This window comes from Aphelocoma coerulescens, chromosome 5 (assembly GCF_041296385.1).
Source record: "Aphelocoma coerulescens isolate FSJ_1873_10779 chromosome 5, UR_Acoe_1.0, whole genome shotgun sequence".
NCBI classification, from domain to species: Eukaryota; Metazoa; Chordata; class Aves; order Passeriformes; family Corvidae; genus Aphelocoma; species Aphelocoma coerulescens.
This window is the reverse complement of record NC_091019.1, coordinates 44,285,247-44,300,988: the sequence shown is the minus strand read 5'-3', so window position 1 is coordinate 44,300,988 and position 15,742 is coordinate 44,285,247. Positions and strand designations below refer to the sequence as shown.

General features: G+C 46.3%; 2 protein-coding genes across 6 annotated transcripts in view; both read right to left on the bottom strand.

Moving 5' to 3' along the window:
* YLPM1 (YLP motif containing 1) overlaps nucleotides 1-5,019 on the bottom strand; it is a 35,493-nt gene extending 30,474 nt beyond the window's left edge. For all 5 annotated transcript variants that reach the window (XM_069017893.1, XM_069017894.1, XM_069017897.1 and 2 more), the window contains exon 1: nucleotides 3,967-5,019. In XM_069017893.1, coding sequence (XP_068873994.1) covers nucleotides 3,967-4,995 — 1,029 coding nt within the window. In that variant the 5' untranslated portion in view covers nucleotides 4,996-5,019. The remainder of the gene's footprint in view (nucleotides 1-3,966) is intronic.
* Nucleotides 5,020-7,921: 2,902 nt separating this feature from the next.
* Nucleotides 7,922-15,736, bottom strand: FCF1 (FCF1 rRNA-processing protein). Its single transcript, XM_069017891.1, has 8 exons — nucleotides 15,647-15,736; nucleotides 15,494-15,561; nucleotides 15,277-15,348; nucleotides 14,875-15,023; nucleotides 14,390-14,462; nucleotides 13,169-13,256; nucleotides 12,624-12,718; nucleotides 7,922-10,540 (listed from the first exon to the last, which is right to left on the bottom strand). The coding sequence occupies exons 1-8, from the start codon at nucleotides 15,647-15,649 to the stop codon at nucleotides 10,492-10,494; spliced, it is 597 nt and encodes a 198-aa protein (XP_068873992.1). The 5' UTR covers nucleotides 15,650-15,736; the 3' UTR covers nucleotides 7,922-10,491.
* Nucleotides 15,737-15,742: the final 6 nt, after the last annotated feature.

Sequence of the window (15,742 nt, the reverse complement as noted above, 5' to 3'; positions counted from 1 at the left end):
CACAGTTAAGAAAAAACACCTATATAAAGCCCAGTCAGAAACAGAAAAGAATCCAAAAGATGCAGACATTTTAAAACAAAAGTGTGACAATATCAAAGCAGTTAAGTGCTGTCTGATGAGATTTTGCAAAGGTGAATCTGCCCATCTTAAACAAGTTTAAAAGAAATGTAACTTTCTGCTAGAAACCTACCTCGTGCTCAGATCAGGAATGATGTTTTCTCTTGGCAGGAAACACAAACATGGAGTTGTATTTTTAAAAAATACTTCTGTAACTTGGAAATGAGGTAAATGAAACGAGAGACTATGCTTCACAGACCTTAAACTGATCGTGCAATTATTCCTGCCATAAATCTTTTTAACAAGAATATGTCTCAGAAGAGCTGCCATAGCTTTGGGTGGAAGATGTGCATTTACATTGCAGTGTGGACTCTGTCAGAAACCTTCAACAACATGTTGAAATAAGTGCAACTCAAGGGAGGAGCATACTTTCCCAGCTGTACAAAACCTGATTCAATTATCCATCTCAAAAGGCACTATAAGGTGATTTGCCATCGTGGTACTAGGTGCTGTGATGGGTGACCACATGTTCTACTGCCACAAAATTGCTGTCTCCACAGATCCATTTTGTTTCCTCCTCATTCCACCAGCTGGACAAAGGGCTAAAACTCGTATTATGATATGGGCTTCCCAGAGCTATGAAAATATTATTATCTATTATTTTCAGCAGATGAGTCAGTGATACCTATTCCTGTGCTATCTGAAAAGCATGAGAAAAGCAGAAGGGTAGATTTCTACAGCTTAGTCGGAGCAAAACAGAAGTGCTAGTGTAGAAAATTTTTCATGATCAAGAGTTCAGTTATTTGAGTGCTTATTTCCTCACAATGACTTGTCATTCAACTGGACTTGTCATTCTTCAAGTTCAATTATAATCCTTAAGCCCAAGGAAAACGCCAGCATCAACACAGGCCTTTTCCCATCTTTGGCTGGCCAAGAGATCCTGTGGCATTTTACAGGAACACTGAAACCAGCACTATCAGCTCCTGACCACAGGACATATCACCAATGTTAATGCAAAGTCCACACCAAAAGACTACTCCAAAGTTAATACAGGTGACTCTAGACCATAACATAATACCTATTTTGGGGGACACTAGGTCCTTCCCGGGTGAAGATTACAAAAGAATGGTTTAGCACCCTCTATAAAACAAAAGGGTTGTTTAAAGAGTGAAGCAGTCTGCTAAATGGTGAGGTGGTAAAGCTAAGGCAGCTTTAACAGATGTAGATAAATGCATATTTATGGGTACAGATGTACCCACACATATTTGGAGTAGGAAGGGCACTGCCAGCAGGTTGAGGGAGGTGATCCTGCCTCTCTACTCAGCCTTGGTAAGGCCACATCTGGAGTGCTGTGTCCAGTTCTGGGCTCCTCAGTACAAGAGAGACTTGGAACTCCTGGAACAGGACATGAAGATGCCAAGGGAGTGGAACATCTCTCTCTAATAAGGAAAGGCTGAGGGAGCTGGGCCTGTTCAGCCTTGAGAAGAGACAACTGAGAGGGGACCTTGTCAATGCATACAAGTATCTGAAGGGAGGGTGCCAAGAGGAAGGATCCAGGCTTTTCTCGGTGACGCCAAGGAACGGGTAAGGGGCAATGGGCAGAAACTGATGCACAGGAAGTTTCACCTGAATATAAGAAAGAACTTTTTTACCATGCAGGGGACTGAGCACTGTAACAGACTGCCCAGAGAGACTAGGGAGTCTCCCTCACTGAAGATATTCAAGAACTGTTTGGAATACACAATCCTGTGCCATGTGCTCTAGGATGACCCTGCTTGAGCAGGGAGGTTGAACCAGATGATCCCCTGTGGTCCCTTCCAACTTTGCCCATTCTGTGACACTGGAAAAAAATAGCAGCATACATTACCCAAGTATCAGATGAAACATTAAGGGAATACTACAGTTATTTTAACTGGACTTGACAAGAATCCAGCAACTTAATCCAACTATACACCTATGGAAGAAAGTATGTTAAACTCACTATACTGTCAAGGCAAAGAACAGTACCTTAGACAGCAAAGGAAAATAGTAAAACACCAACTCAGGGCAAATTGCGTAATATTTTCTGAATTAGGAGAAAAACACTGATGTATTTGTCTGCAGCCACTGTTACTGTGGGATGAGAATAGAAAGAATTGCTTTCAATTGCCAGTTTAAACAATGGCTTAATAGGATACTACAAACGACAAATTACTGTTTCTTTACTTGTCTTTTCAGATTACTAACATGAAAGCATCACGACGCTTAGCTTTTCCTATTCCTATTGTGTAAGAACTTGTTACTCCAAATTGTGTCTCATTTTACAGCCTAAGATAGCCAAAATCATATCAATCTATTATTACAAATTTATGACCAGAAAAGTATCATATTCCTTTTGAATTAACACTGAAATGTGAATTAGAGGAAACAAACTACTCAAGACAGCAGCTGTTTATATATACACTCATAAACCAGACAATGTAAACTTCAACAGTATTCTGCTGCTTCCACATGCACACCACAATAATGCATTACTCGCAACTCTTCTGGAGAGTGTTTACTGTTTTATTACTGAGCTCAATAATTTAAGTCAGTAAGCTGCCTCAATACCAAATTAATGCCACTTTCTATGTGTGACTTTTTGAGGTTTTGGTTTTGTCATTAAAAAATCAAGTCTTGCTGTTATCACTGTAAAAGATTAATTAGTACTGTCCAAAACCTTCATAAAATTAAGTGAAATGAACTGAAAGCACTACTTTGCCAGGCAGTAATTAGTAATATGGTACAAATGTAAAAATGAAATTTACATAGATACAATTAAAAAGGTGTCCCAGCAATTAGCAAATTAAAGTGTCAGTGACTTCTATATGACACAACAGGATTTCTGCAAACCTAGCTTCAAATCAGAATCCTAAGAACAATTTACCGTAAAAATAGATTTAAATAAAGAAATCTTAAAGCATGCACTTCAATTTTCTTCTTGTAGTTGAATCTCAATAAAATAGTTCTAAACCCATGCAAAAGCCTCAGGGAATCTGCCTGACCCACGTACACAGCTGCGGGCCTCAACACATGTGCCTTGCTGTGCATGCTTAGCCTTAAGCCCGGATTGTCCCTGACAATGCAGATGAATGGTTCCATCAAGTTCACTGGAACTGGTCTCATTTAGGTGAAGTGTGCTAACATTTTGCAGGTATTTTGGCCCTAGTGTACGCATAAAAAAACCCACAACAATAATAATTTTTCACCTCAAGGCATTTCAGAACATTTCCCTCCAATGCCCTATGCAATTTTATACTGGAATATCAAGCACATGTAGCACAAAATGTAGATATAAGTCTAAGTAGAGAGCAAGTATGTATTGCAACAAAAACATTTTTGCAGCTTTAACTGTGTGTGATAAGATTAAAAGAGTCAGAACTCTACACTGATCAGGCAGACAACTGCAACTCAATCCCTTAAGAAAACTAAATAAAGAAATGACTGAAGACAAGTGACACTCATCCTGCAATGTGCAACAAGCAAACAGACTTCAGCATCTCCCAACAGGCCAGAAAAAGCCAGCGCGGGTTAGGTGCCAGGTTACTCACATGCTGTACTTTGGAATACATTCGCCGGAGACCAACATACGCTCCAGAAAATTAAAGTCAGCCAGGATTTACACTTTTCCCTAAACAATTTTTCTCTAGAAATGACAATTTGTTACATCCCTACCACCACCACTGGATAAATCAGCATTTATGAAGCTTCCCCTGAGCTGTGCCATTACCAGACTTCCACGGGTTGCATCCAAATCCTTTCAATATTCTGCAAATACGGTGTGTTTATTAACTGCCCTTGCTCGGGGACCTTTGCAACACCCCGTACCTGCCAGTGGCTCATCGCCACCCCTGCCCTGGCGACTGCCCGCTGCCAGCCGGGCCGCCTTACCTGGGGAGTCATGGTGGAGGGGTCCGGCTGCTCCGTGCCACCGCCCTCCTTGGCGGCACCTTGCGCGGCCTCCGGCTGGGCACCGGCGGGTGGGGGCAAGGACGGCTGGGGTGGGGGGAAATGAGCCTGCGATGGCTTGACCGGGGGTGGGATGGAGGGGGCCAGGGCGGGCTGCGAAGGAGAGGCCTGGGAAGAGAGCAGGTAGGGCTGGGGGTGCGCCATGTAGCCCTGGGCAGGAGGCGGCAGGTAGGGCTGGGAGGCGGTGGCCGGCGGGGGCTCCAGGTAGGAGGGTGGGGGCTCGGAAAAGGAGGGGGGCGGCTGGGAGGGCTGCGCCCGGGGCAGGTAGGGCTGGAGCGGCGGGGACTGGGCGGGGGGTGGCTGGGCGGGGGGCAGGTAAGGCTCGGCCTGGGGGGGCGGCAGGTAGGGCTGGGCAGGGGGCAGGTAGGGCTGGGCGGCGGGCTGCGGGGACTGCGGCGGCGAGGACAGCTCCATGTCCATCGGCACCGCCTCGGCGGGCACCGGCTCGCCCCAGTCGCCGTGCCCGCCCGGCGGCTCCTGCCCGTCGCGGTCCCGGGCCGCGGGGGGCGGCTTGCGGTGCGGCGGCTCGCGGTGGGCGTACTGCTTCTGGTAGCTGCGGACCGGCGGCGGCACCGGCGGCACGGGCGGCTGCTGCTGCCAGTCGGTGAAGGAGCTGGGCAGCGGCGGCGGCGGCAGCCCCGGCGGGGGCGGCCCCGGCGGCGGCGGCGGCCCCAGGAGTACAGACTGCAGCTGCTTCTGGTGCATCTGCTGGAGCTGTTGCAGCTGGGCCAGGTGCTGCTCCTGCAGGCTCAGGAACCCCGAGGAACCGGCGGGCGGCGGCGCGGCGGCGGGGGGCGCGGGCCCCGGCGGCGGGTAGCTGGGAAGCGGCATCGGCGGAACGGCGGGAGGCGGCACGCTGGGGGGCGGGATGGGTAGCGGCGGGGGCGGGATGGAGGTGGGGGGCGGCGGGTAGTGCCCAGCCGCCCCGTACAAGCCCCAGGCCGGGTACATGGCGGAACGCGGAGCGGACACAGGCCGCGGCGGCGGCGGGCGGCGCGCGGCGCACGGCGCCTGCGCGGGGAGGCCCCACCCCGCCGGGCAGTGGAGCGTGAGCGCCGTGCCAGCCCGCCCCGCTGGGCGGGTTGCAGCGCCGCCTAGCGGACAGCTGCCTCCAGCGCGGGGCGGAGGGCGGAGTCGAGCCCGGAGCGGCAGATCCCGCCCGCCCCGCCGGGAACCAGAGACGGGACGGGAGCGGACGGGACGGGGGGCAGGCGACAGAGGGGAGCCACTGCGGGCCCGGCGCGGGGGCCTCCGTTGTGCGTAGAGGTGCCGCCAGCCCCTCCGTGAGCCAGGCTGTGTATGGCGGACCTGGCGCTCCGCGGGCCGCCGTGTCCCTTGGGGCGGCGGCGCCGCTGCCCTCGGCTGCCCCGGGGCGGCCGTGTTCCCGTGCCGGCCCGCCGCACCCGGCAGCGGCTGTGACCCACAGGCGGTGTCGCCGTGCTTCCGCAGCCCCGCGCAGCCACAGCAAACCCGGTGCCGGCGACCGGAGGAGCGATGGCAGAGCTGATGAGTTGTAGCGATTGAAAGGTGACATAAGTGCTGCCACAGGCCCCGGTGAGCCTGGCCCCGGGAAAGGCGCACAAAGGCAAAGCGGTTCTGCAGCCCCTGCGTGGGGAAGGGAGTCCTGCGAGATGATCCAGTCCGGCTGATCCATCCCCAGAATGCCATGAACGATCGTGTTTCCAGGGAATATGCTAGTGATTAACCTGAGATACAAAAATTAAAATGAAGCAGTGGACATTTGAAATTGCTTCATCCATTAGAGAAGCGACTGCATTGAGTGGAAGGAAATATTTTTTTTCTTGTTCCTCTCTTCCCACACCGAAATATGAGTTAAACATACATTCTGTAGTCAGTTATCAATGATTTATGCCAAGTGCTGTACTCCCATCGTAGGGAAGAAGCGCGCGCGCGTGTGTGAATTCTAGTAGCTCGGCAGTGAAGCCTGGTGGCTACGGGTCAGCAGGACACCAGCACGGTGATGTATCAGTGCTTGGTCTCCTTTACAAACACAGAAAACCTGAGCAATTTTTGTCGTGTTCAATCCCTAGTTCATGCCTGTTGAATCACGGATCTCTGGCCAGTGGAGAAAGGCAGGTGTGAAGAAAAGGTCCTAAGACTTTTCAGTCAGGAGAAATATCAAGAAAACCACATTGTTAGGTAGTGAAAAAGCTTTGTCCTCTCTGGTGGAAAAGCTGGACTTTATGTTCATTTGTTGTTAAATTTCAGGAAATCCACAGAGAAGGTGCACCATGAATCTTCAAGAAAATATTTGACTGTGAATTCAACTGAGATGCAAATCTTCAAGAAAACTATCTTAATTTACTACTTATAGAACTGCCTTTTCTCTTCTTTGGTATTCTTTCTTTTCACTTAGAGGCAATTATTGACCCTTTTCTATCTAGGATGGTCTGTTCAGATTTCTCTTGCAGTGAATACGACTTTCAGATTTTTAGCCCCCATCTACTGTTCATTGTACTGATACTTAGCATTTATATACCTGAGTTCTATGGGCTAGTTTACTCACTAAGCTTTGGAAAGTCAGTTCTTCTCAAATAGGGAATTCCTGTTGCAAACATCCTTTAATTTATCCTCCTGATCTGTTCACTCTATGTGAGTTTTCTTGTGATCAGTTTACTCAGTTATTTCCTGCAGGCAGGTCTCTCCCACGATTCTTGCTGTTTGTTGTGGTTACTCAATATTGCCAAGAGACTTGTTACTTCCCTTATGAGAGAACACATGTACTTGAACACTTTCAGTGGCATTTGTTTTCCAGCCCACATTGTGGAAGCCAAAATGTAACTTCCAAATAACTTGACAGATGCTTTTTCAATATTCAAATCTGGTTTGGGTTGCAGTACAGTTGACTCCCACCAGACAAGATACACTGGCTTTACCCAATGTTACCTTGTCCTAAAGCAACCCTGTTAAGTTCACATTATATCCTCCTATTATTTTATTCAGAAAAATTTATTTTTATTCTTTTATTCTATTCAGTCTGTAACATTAAAGGGTGCCATCATGTTGGTTTATTTTTTTTTTAATAGCTCATGTTCTTCCTGCTTCTAAACACTATTATACCACATTTCAGTTATCCCTCAATTAACCAGTGTTACATCTTGGATCAGCAACTTTAATTTCTTCATCTGGTAAGGCTGCACTAACCTTAAACCTTCTGGTGGCTCCAGAAAGGAGTAGAAATTATTTCCTACAATTCTTTGCATATATTCAGATTTTCTTTATGTGATGCTCCTGAATGTTCTCTGTCTTCTGAAGCTATGGAAACTGGCTACAGCAAGAGACAGGACCTTAGCAGGGAGCCTGAATTCTCTAGTTACGAAGAAACACTGCAAGCATCTGATCTCTAACTCCTGTACAGGTTTAAACCAACTGCCAGAGTTAAGTCAGGAAGGCATTTCTCTTCTGGTTTGGACTGACAGTTCTGCACTTGTGGGAACATCAAAATATTCTATCTTACCAAACTCTTTCCTGTGACAATGATCTTTCCTCCTCTGACACACCATAAATTGGATCAGACACTGGGATACCATTGTGTGCATGGAGTAAGTATTTTCCTCTGAAGCAAGTGTTTGGTACACAGGTTCCCTGGCACTGTAGGAGAAGCAGTTGATCATTCAGGTAGTCCTCTCCTGTCCTATTTATCTTCTATTTATCAGGCTCTTTGAGTTAATAGCCAAGTTTTTTTGTCTTACCAATTATACTCCATTATGAAAATTTCCTGATGTGTTTGCTCACTGCCAATACTTTCTTCTGCTCATCCTCCAACCCTCCTAACACATCTTTAGCAATTGCCTTATACCTATTCCAGATTCTTCCTCCTTTTACTAAAACAAGGCAGAGTAAAAGGAATAAAATATTTCAGTTAATGAGCACATTTACTTTGATTCCTACCCACAGTTCATGCTAAATACATAGATTTTCATGAAGTCCTTGCAAAAGGCATTCTGCTGGCAGGTGTATGTTGCCCAAATTCATCGGGCTGCTGTGCCTTTGACTCATTCTGTGCCAGAAAGACTTTTATCAAGTGTTACCATAAGTGCCCATTCCTTTCTTCTTTCTTCTCCACTCTCCTTCCATTTGGATTAATTCAAGGGAGGTTTTTTGCCCTGGAACCATTCTAGTTAACTATTGATTCAAGTCTTTCAAAACTAGAATTATTCTGAAAAGCAAGTTACAGAGATCTAATCCTACAACTGTTTCTCAGTCCTCACTTGACTAAACATGGGCTTCAAGTGTTCATGACAATACTTGATCATTAGCTTAAAGAAACGTGGATTGGATTGAGAGAACAAAACTATGGATATTATTTTTGAAATGTACGTATTATACACTAACTGTAAAATCTCTCCAGTGTTGGCTACTTTCTTCCTGGCTGGAGGTGGAGAAAATTAACTTCAATTGTGATTGCCTGGAAAGGACTAAGTTTTCAAAGTGTCAGTATGCTGTTATTTCAGGGATGTTTAATAGGTGAGCCTGCAACAAGCGAAGAGCTAGCATGAGAGGTAGGTCTGATGTGTTCTCAAAGTTTCCTGCACTATCTGTAAAGGTAGGGTGCTAGCAAGGAAGTTACTAGGATGTCAGAGCATTTCCCAAGGACAGGAAATTATCTTCACTGCATGCTGTTCAGCATACAGACAGCCAAGTTCAACTATTATAGAATTGTTAAGGTTGGAAGAGACCTCTAAGGTCATTGAGTCCAACCATTAACACAGCACTGCCAAATCCACCACCAAACCATGTCTCTAAGCACCCACATCCACACTTTTTTTAACACTTCCAGGTACATTGATTCCACCACTTCCCGAGGCACCCTGCTCCAATGCTTGACCACCCTTTCAGTGAAGAAATTTTTCCCAATATCCAATCTTCCCATGGCACAACTTGAGGCCATTTCCTCTCATCCTGTCACCTGTTATCTGGGAGAAGAGACTGACACCCACCTGGCTACGTCCTCCTTTCCGGTAGTTGTAAGGAGTGATAAGGTCTCTCCTGAGCTTTCTTTTCTCCAGACTAAACAACCCCAGTTCCCTCAGCTGCTCATCAGACTTGTGCTCCAGACCCTTCTATAGTTCCATTTCCCTTTTCTGGACATGCTCCAGCACCTCAATGTCTTGTATTGTAATGAGGGACCCATAACTAAACACAGGACTCAAGATGCTACCTCACCAGTGCCAAGTACAGGGGGAGGATCACTTCCCCAGTCCTGCTGGCCACACTATTTCTGATAAAGGCAAGGATGCTGGTGGCCTTTGTGGCCAACTCTGCAGCCAAACCAGTGTAAGGGACTACAGGATAAAGCTCTATTAAGGTTTGGAAATTTTCTTAATTATACCAAGAATATGAATTTTCAGTCTTCTCCTGTACTACACCTCCAGCATTTTGGCCAGGAAGTGTGCTTTAGCATGTTGGCTCCTGGTGACCCTCTCCTCACCACACAGCAGAGATCATAAGAGCAAATTATATTGCTAAAAATGAAGGAGTAATGGAGGAGCTATGAGAATGCAGTTATGGCTTTGAAATACTTCCCTCCTGCATTTCTCCGTGTGGCTTAACCATTTCTTTTCCCTCCCTCCTCTGACCACTTCCTTCCCTGCAGCAAATTCTGCAGGTCTCTGGAAGACTCTCTATCTGTAACCATTGTTCTTCTTCCTCCACAATGACTCCCAGCCCACATTAATACCTTTGCCTGTTAGACACTTTTCTTCTTGTCCCTGATACGTAACAAAAGTGATAAGGCTTTGAGGTGCGTCGGACCCAAACAAACCCAAAGGAGGGAAGAGACCTGTCCTGATCCAACCCTGCCCTGCCCTCCACCACTCTGCCAGCTAACCAAGTACAGAAAGGGCAGTCTGAGCAGGACACTTAACCAAACTTCATTCACTCTGCAGTGGAATAAGAGCCCAGCAATTCTGAATTAAAATCTAGACTGCTGTTCCAGAGAAAGCCACCAACTTGTGCAGATCTGATGTATTTTCTCCCGTATGCAGATTCTGATTTGACTAAACAGGTGTAAGGGAACTTTCCAGAGGAATACCTGTCCCACTCCAGGTGCAGGAGTAAGAAACTTTTAAAATCTCTTGTGGTTTCATTCTCAGCCAGAGTTGCATCATCAGGATTTAATTCAGAATGCTGAAATCACTTTTTCCAATGGTCTGATGCAGAGCTAGGCACATTCTTGGTACTGCCATCCTCTGTTTCCCATATGGTTCTCCCAGCTGTAGGTAATCAGACCAAGGCAGAGGAAGGATGAATAAAAAGACTATTCAAAATAGCTTTTTCTTAGAAAATCAAGTTTAAGAAGTCAGTTTTGCATTATCCACAGTCCCATGAGCAGAGTTCCAACAAAAGAAGAAAGCAGGAGGGTTGGAATCAGAAGGACCCTTATCCTGGCTTGTAGTCCTGGCATTGATGGCTTGACTGGACAGATTAGAATCTAGGAGCTCCATAATCATCTGGCATCCTCTCAATATTGTATCTGAGAAAGAAGGAAAACTTATGAAGACAACATACTCCACATTGCTCCCCTCCCCACTGCAGTGGTGCATTTACCCCCTTCTCCTCCTCAGGGCCACACTACCATCTCAGGGATTCCTGCTAGGCCTTGGCCTTTGTGTAAGGAGTTAGGTGGTGAAGCATCCCTTGACCATACCAGCAAATCTTGCATGACTAAGGTGAGAACAGCACTGGCTGTACTGAGAACTCCTGTTGCCTGGCTATGGTGAAGAATGAGATTGTCAGTCATCCCCTGACAATCCTATGTAAGTCATAGCCTGAGTGGAATGGTACCATTGTTACCAGAGCCTTGGAAACTCTAGTAGTTACCAGGCCGGATTATGGCCAAGATGTAAAATTTATGCATGACTAAAAGCAGTCATCTTGTGACCCTATAAGCAGTGGTCTTAAGTGAGGCTCTTAGAGCTCTCCTGGACTGCCATGGAATGCACAAGAACCTCTCTCTGAGCAGAATGCCTCTCGGTCTCAAGGCTGAGATACTTCAAGGACCGTTGCTCAAGCCTTGCCTGTTGAGAAATTCAGTGTTATTTCACTGAACCTGAGGGGAATTTTTAACTGGTACCTTCATACATTTTCATATATATGTGTTTGTGTCAGTGTGCATGCATGTGAATTGACTGAAATACTTTTTACTGAGTATAGTATGAATATTGCTTCTTGAAGCTATAATTAAGCCACTGTTGTAATTATAGAAAACCCTACTGAATCACTTTATAAATGTTAAATCAGTCAATGATTAAGTGCTTCTAAAATCTAATTAAGACAGAGACTGTTGACCAAGTCTGGGACTAAGATTGCATGCAGCTGCACCTGGACTCCATCAGGAGTTTGGAAGGCAAGGAGATCCTCACTGAACCTGGTGACTTAATAGGAGAACCCTTTGCACTCCTGGTCTCCGTGCAAATCATTCTAAAGTGATTCTAAGTTGATTTTCCTTTGTATGTTTCATCCATGTAGTAACAGAATGAACCTTGCCATTGAATTCTGTTAAGTTGCACTGCTACAAACATATTAAAAGCTGCTTTTGCTAGTGTGCCTTTCTGCAAGGTGATTCTTCAAGTGGACTAAAGTACTCATGACACCCATGCAGCAACAGGTTTACAGGCAGACTGAATAGCAAGAAGCTTTATTGCATTTCTATCTGCAGCTCAGATCCCCAGGAAGAAAAGTATTACTTCTGATAGTAAAAAGTCTTCATAAGGTTGCTGTTATTCCTCACCTTAAGCTCAGCAATCAGGCATCTCAAAAACTCATCACCTCCAGAGAAGGAAAAAAACCCCTGTAGTTTTGTAAGATCTGACTTAGGATTTAAGAGCAGGTCACCTCAGAGAGTGAAACTTTAGACATTCAACATGTAATTCACAGAATCATTTGGAGATCAATGAGTCCAGCCTTTGACTGAATACCACCTTGTGAATTAGACCATGGCACTAAGTGCCATGTACAGTAATTTCCTGAACACCCCCAGGGGTGGTGACTCCATCACCACCCTTGGTAGCCTATTCCAGAAATTCATGGCCACAGTGAATAAGGGGAAAAGGTGTTTTGAAAGAAAAATCTTTTGAGCCACATTCTAAGTATAGATCAGTTAAAACTTTATGTATTTATAGCAGTCAAGCTCCTCATTTCCAACACTAGTATCCTTCTGAGTTGGTTTTTAGCTAAGAAGTAAAGTCAATCTCTTAGCTGAGGGTACACAAAGCTACCAAATAGAATATGGAACAAGAATGGTTTTTCCTCAAGAACCTGTAGAATGCATTTGCCTGGTAGTGCTGCTGCTGGTAAGTAAAACTGATCTATGGAAACACTGGCCTTAAGGAAACTACTTCTCCAGGTAAAGACAAGTGAACATGTGGACTGCAATAAAAGAGGGTCTGTGACCAGTCTCTTCCAGCAGTAGATGCACTTCCAACTTCTGTGTACACACCAGGCCCTTTACTGCAGCCTGAACTACAGACAATGAGGGAGAGAAGTACATGGTGACAGAGTCTCTGTCAGACAAGGATTGCACTGGGCAGGGTTCCTTCGTGTCAGGGGGCCCTTACCTGTGCCTGGAAATATACATTATAGGCACTCCAGGGATTTTTCGTATTCTCCGCTTGAGCTCTTTATCCACTGTAGCCACAATGTAACATTTGTGCTGCAAAAGAAGGCAAGTCAGATTCAACACCCACAGAACCCACAGAAAGGAGTTATGGCTGACCAAACGTTCCTATTCAGTGAGCTCACTGAGCACAAGAAGGCTAAGAGTCCTTAGCAAGCCATTACCAGGACTTGTACAGAATTCTACAGCAGACTAATAACATCCTTCTGCCCATCAAAATGGACCCAAGAAATCTCTGAAAGTCTGTCCAGCCTTTCAAGCTGACAGCTTGCTCATCCTAAGTGCTTCTTGATGCTGTCCTATACAACAAGAATGCTCAGGCAAGATAATACCTTGCACCAAATAATGTCATGCTAAGGACTGAAACTGCCCCTTGGTGAGATTTTATAGTTACTTTGTGGGAAATTTAAGTCAGTCAGCAATTAGGAGCGTTCAGGAGTTTTTAGTATGTTAGCACAGTATAGAAAATGTCAGAAAGAGAAATACCTGAGTGACCCTCTGCACCAAGCAGTCATCGGCGTAGGTTCCTTTGTGCATACATGGCAAGCGTTCAAACCGAGGGTCCTTGGCAATTCTGTGGGGACATAAACAGCAGCATCACAGCAATAAGACCAGAGAGTACAATAACACAGTATGGAGGAACAAGAACACCCCTTCCTGTGATATACAGAACATTGTTCTCAAAACAAGGGCTGAAGGGATGGAGTAAATGGTAGACAAAGGTCAACTGAAATGACCTACAAAAAAAGAATGCCATTTGTCTAGTTATTATAGCTTAAGTATTTCTTAGTACTGGTTTGTTGGATTCAAAATCTGTACAATGTTAGGCCATTGTCAAACAAAATAATCTGAAATAAGTTATCTGTGGGAAAAACTAGAACTTCTGGCATCTGATAATTTGTACCATGCATAAAGGGACACTTCACCTCCTCTCTGAAGGGCAACATCAAAGCTGTTTAGGGTATGCACTCATACATTTTACAACACAGCAGGCCAAAATAAAAAGTAGAGAACGATATATCTAAATGGAGAGCACAAACTACACTGGACTAGTTTTGTACATATCACACAATAACCTGTCTCTAGATTATCAGTACTTGGCACCTACTCATACAGGAATAACATGAAGTATGAGTGAAAGGTTCTGTAAGACTTGGGTCACTTCTTTACTCATTTCCAGAAATTCTATAATTAAAACAATTTTTTTTTTTAGAAACAGGAAAAAGCATTACTTTGAAAGTCATAAGAGGTTAAAAGATTTACAGATTAATATAGTGTACTCATACCTAGCATTTAATTTCTAAAACTTGAGCCATTGTACTGATCTCATAGAGCCAGAGAAATGAAACCAACTTCAGGACCCTGCAACAACCTAACCACCCTCTAGTGCAGGAGCACCAGTCACAGTGGGCTGAAGACCTCCGTAACATCCCAGCTCTGCTAAGCAGAGAAGAAGAGGGGGAAGGAGGGCGATTGGTGTGCTGCGGTTCCCCTTCCAGTCTGCACCAGCGGTGGGCTCGGCGGGGCCACCAATCCCCACGGCCTTTCCACAGGCGCCTGCTCGCTCCCACCTACCCAACATGCCCCGACACCCCCGCAGCGCCGCGCAGACGGCGAGGCCAAGCCGAATGAAAAGCCGGAGTGTTTGTCATTTATTTATATTAAAGCATTAAGTTCTAGAAATAGAGAAGAACACTCTGCACCTACCTTAATGCCACACGGTACTTCTGTCCTAACTTCTCGATTTCACCCATTACGCAATCTGTGATACATGGAATACCTAAATGCAAAAAAAGCCAGTATTGAAACAAAGCAGTATTTATTCCCAGACCCCTACATACTGGCCACACGCCATGGAAACATCATGGAACACTATAAGGTATTACTTACAGTGACAACTGACAATGTTGTGAGGTGATGAAATGTAGAGCTACTGAGTTTAACCATGCCATGGTAATTTTAGATTTTTTAAGCTACTAGTACTCTACCTTTGCTGAGATTAGCATTTTAAAACTATTACTTGACTGAAACCAGAGACACTGTCAGGGTTACCATAGCTCCATGATTATAGTGCATACTCTTTTTGCAAGATTTCTGTTATTCTCAGCCAGTGGCACAAGGCTGACAAAGCACATTACGAGCACACTGTGGCACTGTGTGGTCAGAAGAAGCTGAGTGGGGCAGACACTCACACTTGGCATAGAGACAGTCCATCATCGACTGCACTAGGTCCAGTTTGGCCTTGATGGAGAAGTTGATGAAGTTAGTGTCAACCAGGATGTGGTAAGGGGGGCCCAGCTGTGTATTATACTGGAAGAACAAGCAAGAGGGATGCTGGGGGCTGCCAGAAAGACAAAGAATTCAAATCAGTTAATTCCATTTAACATCACGTCCAATCCTACAACTTGCACAGAATAAAAGAGGGTAATGAGCAGAAAGACCCATCAGGCCTCCTGCTGCTTCCCAAGCACAATCCTTTTTCTGACAGTCAGAAACACCACCAGTTCCAGCTTGCAGCGTGGCCGCCCCTCCTTCCTTTCTTCTCTTCCTCCTCCTTTTCTTCTCTCCCTCCCCAGTGCGTCGGCAGCACTTACACCTCCCGCTCTTTGATGGCACTCGGGTCCTCCTTCTTCTTCACGGGGGCTTTTGCGCGGTCCTTCTCCTTACTGCAAAGAAAGACAGACACTACTTGGGTACAGCGACAAGGAAGGGCTGGACCTGGGCCAGGACCTCCTCCCGCCTCTCCCGAGCGGGACACGAGGCCGCTCCAGGGCCCCGGGGGGGACCGGGCCCAGCCGCCGCCACACTCACATGCGCTCATCCCGGAGGCTGATCATGCGCTTCATGACCGCGTACTTCCGCGCCTTCTTCTGCTTCCCCTGCAAGGACACGGACACACGGCCGCGATGAGCTCAGGAGAGACCCGGTGCCAGCCAGCCGCCCCCCGGCCCGCTCCCGGCTCACCATGCTGATGCGGCCGATCCCGTCGGTGCCGTCACCGCCACTGCCGGTGTCCCTGCTGCGTCACTGGCCCCGCCCCGGGTGCGCGTCACCTCCGGC